This window comes from Mugil cephalus, chromosome 7 (genome assembly GCF_022458985.1).
Source record: "Mugil cephalus isolate CIBA_MC_2020 chromosome 7, CIBA_Mcephalus_1.1, whole genome shotgun sequence".
Classification (NCBI taxonomy): Eukaryota; Metazoa; Chordata; class Actinopteri; order Mugiliformes; family Mugilidae; genus Mugil; species Mugil cephalus.
The window spans coordinates 5488677-5504316 of record NC_061776.1 but is presented as its reverse complement, the minus strand read 5'-3'; the positions used below and the strand labels follow the sequence as shown (position 1 = coordinate 5504316).

General features: G+C 40.1%; 1 protein-coding gene across 1 annotated transcript; it reads left to right on the top strand.

The window, feature by feature from the left end:
* The first annotated feature begins 2537 nt into the window (after positions 1 to 2537).
* Positions 2538 to 15048, top strand: pitrm1 (pitrilysin metallopeptidase 1). The gene is made up of 27 exons (XM_047590506.1): positions 2538 to 2753; positions 4330 to 4435; positions 4582 to 4688; positions 4775 to 4926; positions 5526 to 5640; positions 5835 to 5931; positions 6034 to 6194; positions 6337 to 6463; positions 7560 to 7648; positions 7852 to 7980; positions 8097 to 8210; positions 8323 to 8419; positions 8957 to 9091; positions 9288 to 9426; positions 9623 to 9739; positions 9832 to 9961; positions 11125 to 11245; positions 11469 to 11545; positions 11646 to 11811; positions 12512 to 12612; positions 12729 to 12849; positions 12931 to 12981; positions 13086 to 13198; positions 13347 to 13472; positions 13686 to 13831; positions 14514 to 14616; positions 14737 to 15048. Exons 1-27 carry the CDS (start codon positions 2707 to 2709, stop codon positions 14828 to 14830), a joined length of 3081 nt encoding a protein of 1026 aa, XP_047446462.1. The 5' UTR covers positions 2538 to 2706; the 3' UTR covers positions 14831 to 15048.
* Positions 15049 to 15640: the final 592 nt, after the last annotated feature.

The following is a 15640-nucleotide window of genomic DNA, read 5'->3' as shown; positions in this document are numbered from 1 at the left end:
ATTATTTAGTCCTGTCAGTTCCTGTAAATAAATAAAATCTTTACACTCTTGATTGTGTATTAACTTGCTTAGATAGTATACGATAAATATATAAGTGTGGACATACTGTGTGTTCACATTCCTTTTAACTGCAAAATTGTACATTTGCACTTTACCGTCCGTGTTTCCTATTTTGCATCATTTGGAAATAAATAAATAAATAAATAAATAAAACAAGCTGTCTCGCGAGGCAGACGCCGAGACTTTGTTTAACATACAGTGGGGGAAATAAGTATTTGATCCCCTGCTGAATTTGTAAGTTTGCCCACTTCCATAGAAATGATCAGACTCTGGTTTTTATGGTTGTTTACTGGTTATGGGTATAGACAGAATATCAGTCGAAAATGCATAAAAAACACACAATCTAAAAGTTATAAATTGTTATGTATTTTATTAAGGGAAATAAGTATTTGATCCCCAAGCACAACACAAGACAGTACTTTGTAGAGAAACCTTTGTTGGCAAGCACAACGATGAGACGTTTCTTGTAGTTGGTCACCAGGTTTGCACACAGCGCAGGGGGGATTTTGGCCCATTCATCTTTACAGACAGTCTCTAAATCCTTCAAGTTTCTTGGCTGCCTCTTGGAAACTCGGAGCTTCAGCTCCCTCCACAGGTTTTCGATCGGGTTAAGGTCTGGAGACTGACTAGGCCACTCCATGACCTTAATATGCTTCTTCTTGAGCCACTCCTTTGTTGTCCTGGCAGTATGTTTTGGGTCATTGTCATGTTGGAAAACCCACCCACGAGGCATCTTCAGTGTTCTTGCTGAGGAAAGAAGGTTTTTGTCCAAGATGTTACAGTACATGGCTGCATTCATTGGCCCCATAATGCGGTGAAGTTGCCCTGTACCCTTTGCTGAAAAACAGCCCCAAAACATGATGTTTCCACCTCCATGCTTAACCGTGGGTATGGTGTTCTTTGGGTCATACTCACGTTTTTTCATCCTCCAAACACGGCGGGTCGAGTTAATGCCAAATAGCTCAACTTTGGTTTCGTCAGACCACAGCACTTTCTCCCAAGCCTTCTCTGAGTCATTTAGATGTTCACTGGCAAACTTAAGGCGGGCCTGTACATGTGCCTTCTTGAGCAGGGGGACCTTGCGGGCACTGCAAGAGTTCAATCCATAACGGCGCAGTGTGTTGCCAACTGTTTTCTTGGTGACGGAGGTCCCAACTGCTTCCAGATCATTAACAAGCTCCTGCCGTGTTGTTTTAGGCTGCTCCCTCACCTTTCTCATCATCATCCTCACTCCATGAGGCGAGATTTTGCGGGGAGCTCCAGACCGAGGACAGTTGATGGTCCTTTTATGGGTCTTCCACTTGCGAATAATGGCACCAATAGTTGTCACCTTCTCACCAAGCCTTTTGCTGATGGTTTTGTAACCTATACCAGCCTTGTGCAGGTCTACAATCTTGTCCCTGACATCTTTTGACAGCTCTTTGGTCTTGCCCATGGTGCTGTAGAAGTTGGAATGTAAGAAACTGATTCTTAGAGCAGGTGTGCTTTATATACATGACGAGTTAAGATCAGGAGTATTGGTAATTAGTTGACTGAGCATAGCTGTGTGCCACATGCGCACCAGCCAATCTGTAGGAGCCTGAATTCTAAGTGAATTGTTGGGGATCAAATACTTATTTCCCTTAATAAAATACATAACAATTTATAACTTTTAGATTGTGTGTTTTTTATGCATTTTCGATTGATATTCTGTCTATACCCATAACCAGTAAACAACCATAAAAACCAGAGTCTGATCATTTCTATGGAAGTGGGCAAACTTACAAATTCAGCAGGGGATCAAATACTTATTTCCCCCACTGTAACTTGGTCTTATGGCGACATCTGCTGGATTTTACTTTAAATGGTTAATTCAGATTCACATTCAGATCCCTGGGTCAATTTAAGGCACATGTGAGCAGCATGACGCGTAAAAACAAGCCACTTTTAAAGAATACATTAAAAACAAACAAACAAATAAACAAGCAAACAAACAAACAGAACAATGCATAATATATATTAATATATACCATAAATGTTTGAGCTTTCCAAACCTATGGACAACGTAAACGTGACTCTATGATATGAAGTGGATACAGTGCAGAAAGGGTCCGTGTAAACGGGAAATATCTAATAATAATAATAACGACAACAATAATAACCATAAGAAGTAGAAGAAGAAGAAGAAGAAGAAGAAGAAGAAAAAGAAGAAGAAGAAGAAGAAGAAGAAGAAGAATTAACGTTATGTTATGTTTAAAATAGAATAATATATTTTACACGTATTATTTCTAGTTAGACTACAGCAATAATAAAGTCATATTTAATATTTTACGCTGCCCTTCAAAAACTGCAGCTGTCACGGTTTGGTAACCTTAGAGATTCCGCTTAGCCAATCACACCTGCTCTTCTTCGCCCCTCGACCAATCACAGGCCATCATACTCATAATTTGCGTCAGTTTGACCAATCACGAACGAGAACGCTTTGACGTAATTTCCGGTTTGCGGCGCTGCTCCCTACACGTTTACACACGGCATGAGAGGACAGAGTTGGGATGCTGAGCTGAAATAATGTGAATTTATTGACAATGCTATGGTGAAATTGCACAGCTTTGTAGACGAGCACACGAAGGATTACGGTGGTAGTTTAACTGAGCGACTGACAAAGCCATGTTTAGGCAAACGAAGGCGGCGTTTCAGAAACTACGATACGTAAGGTAAGCTAGCTAACGGTACTGCGCGTGACCGTGAAACCAAACACACCTGGTTGTTACCTGTTAAAAACAATAAAAATGGATATTTGCTTGTAATGTCATAATATTTGCTGAGATATATGATAAGATAGTGCGGTGTTGGAGATTTATGAGAAGATTTTTTTTTTAGCCATAGTTGTCGAAGCACAGCAGTAAGAACAGCAAGAACTGATGCTAAACTGATTTGGAGTCGTCAAACTTAATTTTGCTTTTTGTGGCTTTTATTCATTAATGTGTTGGTTTAATGCAAAGCTGAGACAGACAGATAACTTTATTCAGAATAAGAATAAGGAAAGCAGAGGTTTTATGGTCTATTTTTTATTGCTATATTGCTATGACCATTCAGTTTCTATCATTTGTTTTCCATGTTTCAATTGTGTTTCTCGTCTTTATATGACAGATTAACACTCTTTCATAACATTCTCTCTTCTATTTTGTATTCACATGTTTCAGTTCACTTATTTATAATAAATCTTGGAAATATTGTGTATATAATATATTGTGTTTTCCTGTTATATAGTATATATGGTGTTGAATGCCTATACATTGTTACTGCAGCTGCTATCTATCTATCTATCTATCTATCTATCTATCTATCTATCTATCTATTGGCATCAGTCACGGTGTAAAAGCCTAAAAAATCTGTTTACATTTTGCAAGTCAAGTTTATTTGTACAGCACTGTTCATGTACAAGGTGATTCAAAGTGCTTCACTTAGCAAAGACGTATACATAAAAAAGCTAAAAACAGGACAATAAGCAGTTAAAGTTTAAAATGAAGCTAATATAAATGTATTTAGAATAGAAAAAAATGGAAGGAGTGATGTATTAAAATCATGGGAATGCTGCAGTGAACAGTAACGTTTCCAGCCCTGATTTTAATTGGCCGAGCAGACCTCAGGTCTTCATGAAGTTTGTTTCACAGGTGAGAAGCATAAAAACGAAATGCTGCTTCACTTTGTTTGACTCTGGTTCTGGGAACAAACCTGAGGGGTCTGGATGCTTCAGATTAATGGAGCCTGCTGAATATGAAATGATGATCAAGTGATGATCAAGTTTTTCTGTGTCTTGTTAAGATACAAAAAAAAAACAACTTAATTTTGTTCATGGATTATTTTGAATCTTATTCAGTTCAGTTTAATTCAGTTTTATTCATATAGCATCAATAATAATACAAATTGTCTCACGATGCTTTAAAAAAAATCCCATCTGAAACTCAGCAGAGCAACAACGTCTGCGACAGTGGAGGAGGAAAAACTCCCTCATGAAACGTTTATTTTCTTAGAGTTTTATTGCTTCTACTTCAACCATCTTTGCTTTTATTGCCGTGTCATCGAGTTCACAAGAATTATGAAGGACTGAAATAGAGGATCTGTATTTCTTTGTGGGAAGATCAGTTACCATGGTTACCACTAGGTGTTTTTGAAACTGAGGACTGAGACAAAGTGGAACAATCCAGGAGGTTGTACTTGTGTAAACCCAAGTTACCCACTGATACATGAGTTATTATTTATTTATTTTATTTATTTATTTCTTTGAAGTTTCAACAGACCGCAGCAAACATGGAGGCTGAGCAGCACTTCGGCGAAAGAGAGGGCTCTTCAGTACCAACCGGGACAGAAAATCCATGGCTTTACTGTCAAAGAGGTTCGGTAGAACGTGCAAAGTTTCATTTCAGACATCTGTAAAAATTTCTGATGTTATGATGAGGTTTGAAATCGTGAAAGGGTAAATTTATCCTTCTGTCTAGTTAAGATTTGATCATTGCAGCTGTGAATTCTGCTCCTCCTCAGGTTGTGGCCGTCCCTGACTTGTTTCTCACGGCAGTGAAGTTGACCCACAATAAAACCGGTGCTCAGTACCTGCATACAGCCAGGGATGACTCCAATAACCTCTTTAGGTTGGTTCGGATCAGATCCATGAAGCGGAATGTCCTTTTTTTTATGCTGCTGCCTCTTATTCTGACTCAAACCTCCTTCGGTCCAGTGTCCAGTTCAGGACGACCCCCATGGACAGCACAGGCGTCCCACACATCCTGGAGCATACGGTGCTGTGTGGGTCTGAGAAGTATCCCTGCAGAGACCCCTTCTTCAAGATGCTCAATAGGTCCCTGTCCACTTTCATGAACGCTTTCACAGGTACGGAGCTGCAACCTGAACTGGGATCAATTTTGAGATTTTTTGTTATTTTGCTTCATCTTGTATCAAACTAGTTTTTTAAAAAAAAGCAGCCAAAGTGCACATTTATGTGTTCATTAATTCCACTACGCTTTGTCTGTGTTGCTCCTCTAATTTACTCCTAATTGACTGAAAGTCATCTTTCTACTGGGAGCTTTGTCTCTTCCCCGGCGTATGAGAGACGTCTCCTGTCAGGTCCAAATATGGTCATAATTGGTAACCAATCGTAAAAGTATGAAGGCGGATCTGAATCTAAACTCACTCTCATTGGTTGGTGTCGATTTCTGACTATGTGGTTGGTTCAAAAGCGTCACGTGACCGGATATTCTGCCGGTCTGTGTTTATCTGAGAGGGACATTTAAAAATGCTGTGAAGTCTGATATAAGAAAAATTTTACAGCTTAAATTAGCAAGAAAAGTCAAAGAAAAGACAGATGAAGGAGAGTAGAGGAGAAGTTCATCTGATTATAGTTTAATTCCAGTGTTCATTAATCCCTTCTTACTGTGATGCTCTACTTTCTGCATGGGTTCATTATTTATTTATTTATTTTTCACCTGCAGCCAGTGACTACACCATGTATCCATTCTCCACACAAAATGCGAAGGACTTCCAGAATCTGCTGTCGGTTTATCTGGATGCAGTTTTCTTCCCTTGTCTACGAGAGCAGGATTTCTGGTGAGGTTTGAATCGTCACTGCAGCTTTTTTAACATATTTTAACAGCAAATACTTAATGCGATATAAAAATGCTGAAATCCCCAAAACACTAATTGCTACTGATACGGTTGGAGTTGATGTTGGGATTCTGGGTCAGTCTGGTGCTAAATGTGTTATCAGTCATGATTTAATTGTGCATGGATTAATTTTGCAGGCAGGAAGGCTGGAGGCTGGAGAATGAAAACCCCACGGATCCAAACTCCCCCCTGGTGTTTAAAGGAGTAGTGTTTAATGAAATGAAGGGACATTTTGTAAGTAAAAGAACTTACTCTGCTTTTTCAAAGAACTTTAAAGTATCCTAAGAAGTGTCAATGAAATAATAACTTGTGTGTGTACTTTGATCTTTTTTACAGTCGGACAACGAGCGTCTTTACGCCCAACAACTTCAGAACAAGCTGTACCCGAACCACACGTACTCCGTGGTGTCAGGAGGAGAACCTCTGGCCATCCCCGACCTCACCTGGGAGCAGCTGAAACAGTTCCACGCCACACACTACCATCCCAGCAACGCCAGGTAAACGGACGCAGAGACACACACCTGGAAATGATGATTAAGGTCTGGAAGCCTGTAAAGATTAAAATGTTTCCACACAGTTTAAATATGAACTCATGTGTGTCTCGAGTCTTATGACTGAAACCGTTGTTCAAACGTTCAGGTTCTTCACTTACGGAGATTTGCCTCTGGAGGATCATCTGAAGCAGATTCAAGACGAAGCTCTGTCCAAGTTTGAACGCATCAACCCAAACACAGAAGTCCCGTCCCAGCCGCTCTGGAACAGTCCTGTAAGTACCTGAGAGTCTGATACCGGTGCTTTTGACATGGTGCCGATGTTTAAATAATAGAAAACATACAAACTTTGTCTTAAAATGGCACCTTAACCTCCTGAGACCTAAGCATTTGTTTAGAATGCATCTTAATTTCTTTAAGATTAGATTAAGATCTGTAAGTATAAAAAAATAAACATCATCTTTGAACTGGAAATAGGTTTTAAAAAAAACCTATATGTCACTGTAACAAAAGTGTCTCCTGATGAGGACGACAGGTCTAAATGAAGCAGAATAAGCTCCAACAAACCTAAAACATAATGTCCCCATATGAGGACGCCGGGTCTCAGGAGGTTAAATAATATAAATATATAATTTTTATGTATGAAAAGTGTTCTATAAATAAGGTTTGTTTGATTGAACTAAGACTAAGAAATAAATTAACATAATATAAAATAAAATTCACAACAAACTGTCATAATTATTATAATAAAAACAGCTGTGTATCAAAACCCAGCAGCAGTAAAATCCATGAACATGCCAAAATAACCCTAGCAACTTTAAATTTGCAGCAGTTTTTGCCCTGTGAGTTTCCTTCACTTTTTCTTTAGTCAATTCAGAATCAGAATTACTTCATTAATCCTGAGAGGAAATTACTTTTCGTTACAGCAGCTCCTACTCAAAGTGTACAAGTGTTTAGAACAAAGAGCAATGTAGGCAATAAGAATATGTATACAAGTGATAATAACATTGTGTATTGCACGTTGGGGACATTATTGCACATGGTGAATCCGGAGGCCAATAAATATATATAGAAATAAGTACAGGTAAATCGAGCCTTCTGTGCAATATCTGACAGTGACTATCTGTTTGCAATTCAGTACTTTTTGTATATATGACAGCACTTGTATATTATTTATTCTGTTCTATTTCTTATCTTATTATTTATCTTTTACACTGTCCACTCGTTATTTTCGTTTCTTTTCTGCTCCTTATCTATGCTGGTGCAAACTGCAGTTTCCTCATATTCTATTCTATTCTATTCTATTGCATCACACATGCACGTTTCTCCAGTTTGTTGAATCATCGTCTCATCTTACCGGGTTTTTCACAGAGGGAGGACCATGTGACCTGCAGCCCCGATGCTCTGGCTCCAGATCCAGCCAAGCAGAACACGCTGTGTGTGAGCTACCTGCTGGGAGAGTAAGATCACTTCTTCTGTTTCCTGCTGAGTTTCACAGAGACGTCTGTGCTCAAACTCCTTCTGAACCAGGACGGCTTTTATAAACCTGAGATATCGCTCCCTCCGTTACTCAGTTACTGTTCTTTAAAGCAGCTCTCTTTTTAAATTTAAAGGCTTGACCCTGTTGAGTCGTTTTGTTTAAACTTTTTGTTTCTCTTTTCAGCATCACTGATGCATTTGAGGGATTCACGCTCAGCCTCCTGTCCTCTCTGATGATCTCTGGGCCAAACTCTCCCTTCTACAAGTCTCTCATCGAACCCAACATAGGAACTGACTTCTCCTCCGTTGTCGGGTTTGTACACTTTAAAACGACACTAGTTTAAATAGAAAGATTACATAAGTTATAATGTTATTGTGCCAAACTGCCTGATCATCCAGCTCATGTTACTAAACAAATCTGCCCTGCAGCTACGACGGCAGCACCAAGGAGGCGTCATTCAGCATCGGGCTGCAGGGGATGGCCGAGGAGGACTCAGAGAGGGTCAAACAAATCATCAGCCAAACCATCGATCACATCATAGAGTAAGTCTCACATCCATCGTTCAAGTTTGCTTTCAATATACGAGTCTTGCAAAAACAATACAGGAAGATGCAGATAAATGTTTTCACGATAAATCGACTCGTTAATTAACAGCAACGGCTTCGAGGAAGAGAGGATCGAGGCTCTCCTCCATAAGGTCGAGATCCAGATGAAACATCAGTCCACGAACTTCGGTCTCGCTCTGGCTTCGGTGAGTTCACTGTTTTCATATTAACAAGGGTCCCACGTGTGTTTAGAAGCAAAGCATGTGGGTGATAGAGACTTAGACAGACTTTAATGATCCACCAGGGAAAGCACATTAAAGTAAACACAAGAAAGATAAAATAAGATTAGATTAAATTAAAATAAATCATCCAGTACAATAAACAATGTACAGAATTGGCATCATGAACATGTACAAACGTAGGAGTGTGTCATCCCATAGAGTCCTGAAGCGACAGACGCACTGTGGTCGGGTCCCATCTAACGCACACAGTCCATTCATTCTGCTGCCAAAGTTAAAGTCAGATTAAGGCAATAATTCATTTTTTTTCATGTGCATGTAAACGTACTGAATATTCAAAATAGTCATTAGTTTGCAGCTTATCTTTGTGTTTTGAGGTTGAAACTGTCCTTAAAAAGTCAGGATTCTCTCAGTGTTCATGAATCGTTTTGTTTCAGACCTTCAGTTTCTATCACTTTGTTTCTTTATCCTTGATGTTGTGTGTTTGTTTGCGAATGTTGTCAGTACGTAGCGTCGTTGTGGAACCACGACGGCGACCCGGTGGATCTGCTGCGAATCAGCGACAGCGTTGCCAAGTTCAGACAAGCCCTGAAGGAAAACCCACGCTTCCTCCAGGACAAAGTCAAGCACTACTTTAAGGTGAATGAACCTTAAACTTTCTGTTTGTTTTACCTTTGAGAAACATGACACCAGGTTACACAGCAAAGAATTCAACATTTATTTACAAAGAAATGTAAATGGGTTAAAATATTGAATGGGCCTCAAAGACACAAGTGAAGCTCCAGTTCAACCTTTTAATTTGAAATTAATGTTCTTGTCAACCACCAACCTGCAGGAGAACCCACATCGACTGACGCTGTCGATGAGCCCAGACGTGACCTACCTGGAGAAACAGGCCAAAGCTGAGGAAGAGAAACTTCAGGAGAAGATCCAGGTTCTGAGTGACGATGACAGGAAGCAGATTTATGAGAAAGGTAGCAGCAGTTTTATTCTACGTGAAGTTAATTTTTCACACGCTGCCGCTGTGTTTGTGCGCTCAGCAGTTCTGTGGCAGCAGAGCAGCTGAGCTATAAAACATGTCCCCCTCAGGCATAATGTCATCTACTGAACATCTCTAATGAGTTACCTCCCAGTGTTTGACTGATTTATTTATTTTCTCTCGTTGGAAAGGTCTGGAGCTTCTAGAGGCTCAGAGTAAAACCCAGGACGCCTCTTGTCTACCTGCCCTCAAAGTGTCCGACATCGCGCCGACGACACCGATCACTCCTGTTCAGATGAGCACTGCAGGTACCGGGGGGGGGGAAACACTCCCAAGGAAGTTTGATGAAAGCTGAGGTGTATTTGTGTCCTGACGGAGCGGTTTCCTCATCTTCATTCAGGAGGTGTCCCGCTTCAGATCTGCGAGCAGCCCACTAACGGTTTGGTTTACTTCAGAGCCATGTGTAGTCTCAACACGCTACCAGAGGACCTCAGGCTTTACGTCCCACTCTTCTGCACTGTTATTACCAAGTGAGTTAACCTTTCAGTCTGGTCTGTAAGAGGGGAAGAAATAGATTTGAACTGATGTTTGGGGCTCGTTTTTTTGGAGAAAACACAGTTTTTTACTATTTTTTTTGTTGTTGTTGCTGATGATATTTTTTGCTGCTTTTATTGTTTATTTCATCAACGAAACACAACAAACAAACATCAGGGAACTAACACAAGATAGAATGACAGAGTTGGTTTAAGATCAATGGAATGGAGAGATTGGAAAAAAACGACAAAAAGAAAAGAAACCTACTTTCTCTCAGAGTCGTGTATTAGAGTTTTTATTAGTTTTGTTTGAATTTTTTTGGGGTGGGACATTCTTTAATGACCCATGAGCTTAAATAAAATAATAAAGAGGCGTAGAAGTTATGTCTCAAGACCTCATTAAAGCAAACTAAGAGTTGGAGTAGACAAAGTTTATGGACAGTTTTGTTCCAGATAATGTGGCGCCCCAAAAAAACACAGCATCTTTGCATCATCAGCATATTTCTAAACCGACTGCAGCTGTTTGTTTTTTTTTAAGAGAGGGCTGAAGATAAATGTCAGGATAGTTTTGCTAGTATGGATGAATATTTTGTTTCTAGAGTAAATCACCAGAGGCAAGATTTCTGTCTCAGTTTATTATCTGGATTAACTTTGTCCCCAGAAGTGACATTTTTATTCCAGTGAATTCTATTATAACATTAAGTTACGTTCAACTACAGATTTACTCAGCACACTTACTCAATACTTAGGTCCACAGGGCGCGTAATTATAGATAGGTCCTTGTTGTTTTCTTTAATTTAAGGATTTGTGTGGCCTAACACATGATGAAAAGTAGAGGCTCTTGAGTGGAGCCTTGAGGGACTCCACGTGGCATATTTTTTTTTTTTTTTGTATACTTAGGTGTGTAGTTTGTGACCAGATCAAATCCATCCATACATCCAGCTCCAATTATTCAAAACCTTTATAAGAGCAAATACTATACTAGTAGTGAAGTGACTGGAAACGACCAAAACATCTTCAGAGTTGGGGTCAGTTTACATAGAAAACACTGCCGACAATTCAGATTCTGTAAAACTGAATATTATTATTAAGTTTTTCCTGCAGGATTGAAATAAATAAGCCCGTTTTTTTTTTTTATGTGTGTGTGCCTGTTTACTCAGGATGGGCTGTGGAGCTCTGGACTACAGGCAACAGGCCCAGCAGATGGAGCTGAGGACGGGGGGCATGTCCGTTTCCTCTCAGGTCATTCCCGACTCCACCAACCTGGACATGTATGAGCAGGTCAGTGCCAGCCACAGACATCTTTGGATCCACACATCACCGCTAAAAAAAATAAACACATTTCTGTGCGTTTCTGGTCCTTTATTTGTGCATTATGCAAAGCAGATGTGCATGATGGGATAAAATGGAAACCTATGTCTCCTTACATAAAGAAATAAAGGAACGAATTAAACTTTAAACTAAAACATAACTAATAGTGAATTGTCTGCGCTCTCTGTTTCAGGGCATCCTGTTGTATTCCTCCTGCCTCGAGAGGAACCTTCCTCACATGTTTCAGCTGTGGAGCGACATATTCAACAGGTTCAGATTTGCTCCTGCACAACTACACACACCTCCACTCAAGTTTCTACCGATAATAGAAAAGAGGCTAATTTTTTGGTCTAACTCTTTCCCCATAAAGTCCCAACTTTGATAACGAGGAGCGGCTCCGAGTGCTGGTGATGATGTCGGCGCAGGAGCTGGCAAACAGCATCTCCTACTCTGGTCAGATGTACGCTATGACCCGGGCGGGACGTCACCTGACTCCAGCAGGAGACCTCCTGGAGACGTTTGGTGGGATGGAACAGGTGAAATAAAATGTGTTCTGTAACCTTTTAAGTTTAAATGAGCCACTCAGTAGTCAGTATTTTTGTTTTCATATATCGATTTAGTTTAATTAAATTAGAAAACGCTGTAGTTTTCAGTTTCAGGCCGACGTCTGTGAATGGTAACGGATTATAACCAACTGATGCTTAAACAAATGATCACAAGAAAAATCTTAGCTACAACTTGCAGGAGATTTTACTGAAATGTGAAAGTAGAAAAGCCTTTATTTATGTTGGTCACACCCTGAAAACTGAGCTGACGTAATTGGCTGCACGTCTGATTTCCTACAAGTCAAATTGAACACAATCCACAAGTCTCTTTATCGTGGAAATTCATTGTAAAATTCATTTTAAAGTCCCACACGACCTGTACGCTGTGACTTTTACTAAATACTGAAGCAGAAACATGACTACCAAGTGCATATTTATATTTCTGGGGAGGTCCACGTCTTCTCGCTGTAGTTTCTGCATCATAAAGATAAATATATATTTATATATAGCAGCTCCACACAATAAAATACAATATATACAGTAATAGCACACAGTCAATAACATAGATGACGATTTTTAACTGCATTGTTCAACCTTAGTTGTTTCCGAGGTCTAGTTTCCTTCAGTGTTTCTTTCCTTGTTCCCGGTTTGAGGTCAGTGTTTGATTGTTGTGTTGTTATTTGGACGTCAGGTGACGTTTATGAAGAGGATAGCGGAGATGCCCGACCTCAGCCAAGTCATCCGAACACTACCCAGGATCAAAAGACACCTCCTCAACCCGGACAACATGAGGTCTGCTCACACGTTTATGTTTCAGTCCTTCCTGCAAACTAAGCCGTTTATCTCTAAATATGTACGCGTGTAGATTTCGTATCAGGCGCTTAGTGTTTCTCACTGTGTCCGTCCAGGTGTGCCATCAACACAACTCCACAGAGAGTGTCCAACGCGGCCGCACAGCTGGAGGTCTTCATGAAGGACGTGGCTGAAAACAGAAAGGAACGCAAACCTGCCAGAGCAAATATTATCAACGTAAGTCTGCACCAGACACATGAACCAGCTCATATCAGAATAATGTGATGAGTAAATGTACTTTTTACTCCTTGATTACAGAAGCCACTTGACCCTCTGGATGAGCTGAGCCCAAGTAGGAAAGTAATATCTGTAAGTTCTCATTTCAGCTTTGCTTTTATCTCTATTCTTGCTCCAAAACAACTGGATCTGAATCATAATTAAAGGAATTAAATTAAATTAAATTTCCTTTTCAGGAGCTGAATTTCCAGCCGTGTCCGATGAAAACTTACTTCCAGTTGCCCTTCCCTGTCAACTTCGTCGGCGAGTGTATTCGCACGGTGCCTTTCGCCCACGAGGACTACGCCAGGTAAAAAAAAAAAAAAAAGTGGTTCGTCAGTTAATGAGTTATTTCTATATTTCAATTCAAAGGCCACACGATTTATTTGATGTCACATTTCCTCTGGTTAGTTTTGTGTTGCCTTATAACAACTTTTTTGTTGTTGTTTGTTTGTTAGTTTGTGCATTCTGGGGAGGATGATGACGGCCAAGTTTCTCCATGGAGAGATCCGTGAGAAGGGCGGAGCCTATGGGGGCGGGGCCAGGATGGGAGGAGGCGGCCTCTTCTCCTTCTACTCCTACAGGTGGGCAGCTTTGTACTTCCATGTGCTTATTACAGTTTAATATTTCTTGTCTACGTTTTAGATTTTGGAATCATTATTATTATTATTATTATTTATTTAAAACAGTCCCACTGAGATTCAGAGTCTCTTTTGGCCACGACAGCAGCATAATAGGTGCAATACACAAGATTTATAGTGTGTTAAACCTCGGTTTGTGTCTCTTTTCTGTCGCAGGGATCCAAACTCTGTGCAGACGTTATCTGCGTTTCGTAAAGGCGTCGACTGGGCAAAGTCTGGACAGTTCACGCAACAAGATATTGACGAGGCCAAGCTGTCGATCTTCTCTTCTGTCGACTCACCTGTGGCCCCCGCAGATAAAGGTCACTTCACTTTTTTACCCTTAAATACTTTACTACTGGCATAATAAATGTTAGTGATCCATCATTCTCTGGCATAATTATTAGCATTTTAGATTCTATATGAATTGATCTTAAATTCCTTTTTCTTGCATTTTGTAATTCCTTCATTGAGATTTTTATTCACAGTTAAATCTCTTAATCGTGCCTCCATTGTGTAAAACTCATGATCACGTACACTACAGGCCAAAAGTTCAAGTTCTATGTATTTTGGGATGTATTTAGTGCATGATCAGTTTACCTTTAGTTGTACATTAATGTTACCAGACCGCTGTTGAATAAATGTCAGCAAAAGAAAAGAAGAAGGGCTTAGATTTAGGGTCGAGCAGATTTGCAAGAGTCACAACTTTAGTGCAAATATAAAAGAACAAATCACAGTTTGCATTATTCACTTTGATTCTTGGGCTTTTGAGAGTCTGCATGTAAACATCTCCTGTGCAGTGAAGCCTCGTTTATGTCACGCTGGTGTTAAAGGATTTAAGAAACTCAAATACCTGATAATTATAGTAACAATGTCTTCTGATAAGTCGCTCTGTATAATAATAGTCATGTTTATTCTGATACCAATGAAACTATGATCTTTTGGCCTGTTGTGTATAATGTAGGTTTCTGCTTTAACGCTCGTCGTCTGGTCTTTGTGGCGCAGGAATGGCTCGATTCCTCAGTGGCGTCACAGACGAGATGAAGCAGAGTCACAGAGAAAGACTCTTCGCTGTCAGCCATAAAAACCTGGTGGATGTGGCCGAAAGGTACAACTTTTAACATCCTAATAGTCTTTGTATATGTGTGGAAATATTTCCGTGTTTTCTCAGTGGAACAAACGTCACGTGAAACAGTTCAAATATATGAAACGGATGTTTTTCCTGCAGGTACCTCGGCGTCGGTCAGAGGACGTGTGGCGTCGTCATCCTGGGCCCCGAGAACGAGACGATTAAGAAAGATCCTTCATGGGTCGTAAAGTAACACATTCAGTGCAGTAGGTGCTTCAGATAAAAGCTGATAAAGTTGCTTAAAAACAAGCAGTTAAAAGTCATGGGATTTTATAGTGTCAAAAAAGAGCTAACGCGCACAAACTTAAAGTTTCCCGATCAGTGTTTGTCATTTGAAACGCTCAGATGAAGATTTGCTGTATATTCCGTTGTGTCTATATATTTATGAAAATGAACATGTTGGAATACAAATCTGCGTCAGTGCTTTATTTTATTTACCTCTGGAGTTGGACAATGTGTCTGAAAAGTGTTTTTTTTTTCTCTCTCCTCAAGCTGATGGAAATTTACTTTTTTCCAGATTTAATTTTTCTTTTGAGTCATTCAGATCATCGCACATCCAAGAGCATTAAAGTAACACACAAAGGACAACTGCACTTGAAGACGTTTCATCCAAGAAGCTTCTTCAGTTCTAAAGGATTGACGTTTAAATATGAAACCATGTAGGTGAAGCCCATCAGAAACTTGACTAGTGTCTGTTATCGGCCCGATGCTCACCTGTCGGACAGAAGTTAAGACTTGGTAATTCGCCTCTTTTAGATGACTTCCTTTACTCCTCTTTCACAGGGATGTCCTGTGTCTGTAAATGTAATTTTCCTGATCTGAGCTGTCTCTCTAGTGTTGGGACCAAGCAGCATCTTCCAGGTCTGAGCGATGACGCCCGTGTAGAAGTGCACAAACCTGCAGTTCATCTAGTGGCCGCTAGAGGCTCCAAAAGGGAGCGAATCCCCACAGAGCCTCATGTTAAAAAGCCCAACTGTACAGCTTTATTAAAACATTTTGGTCT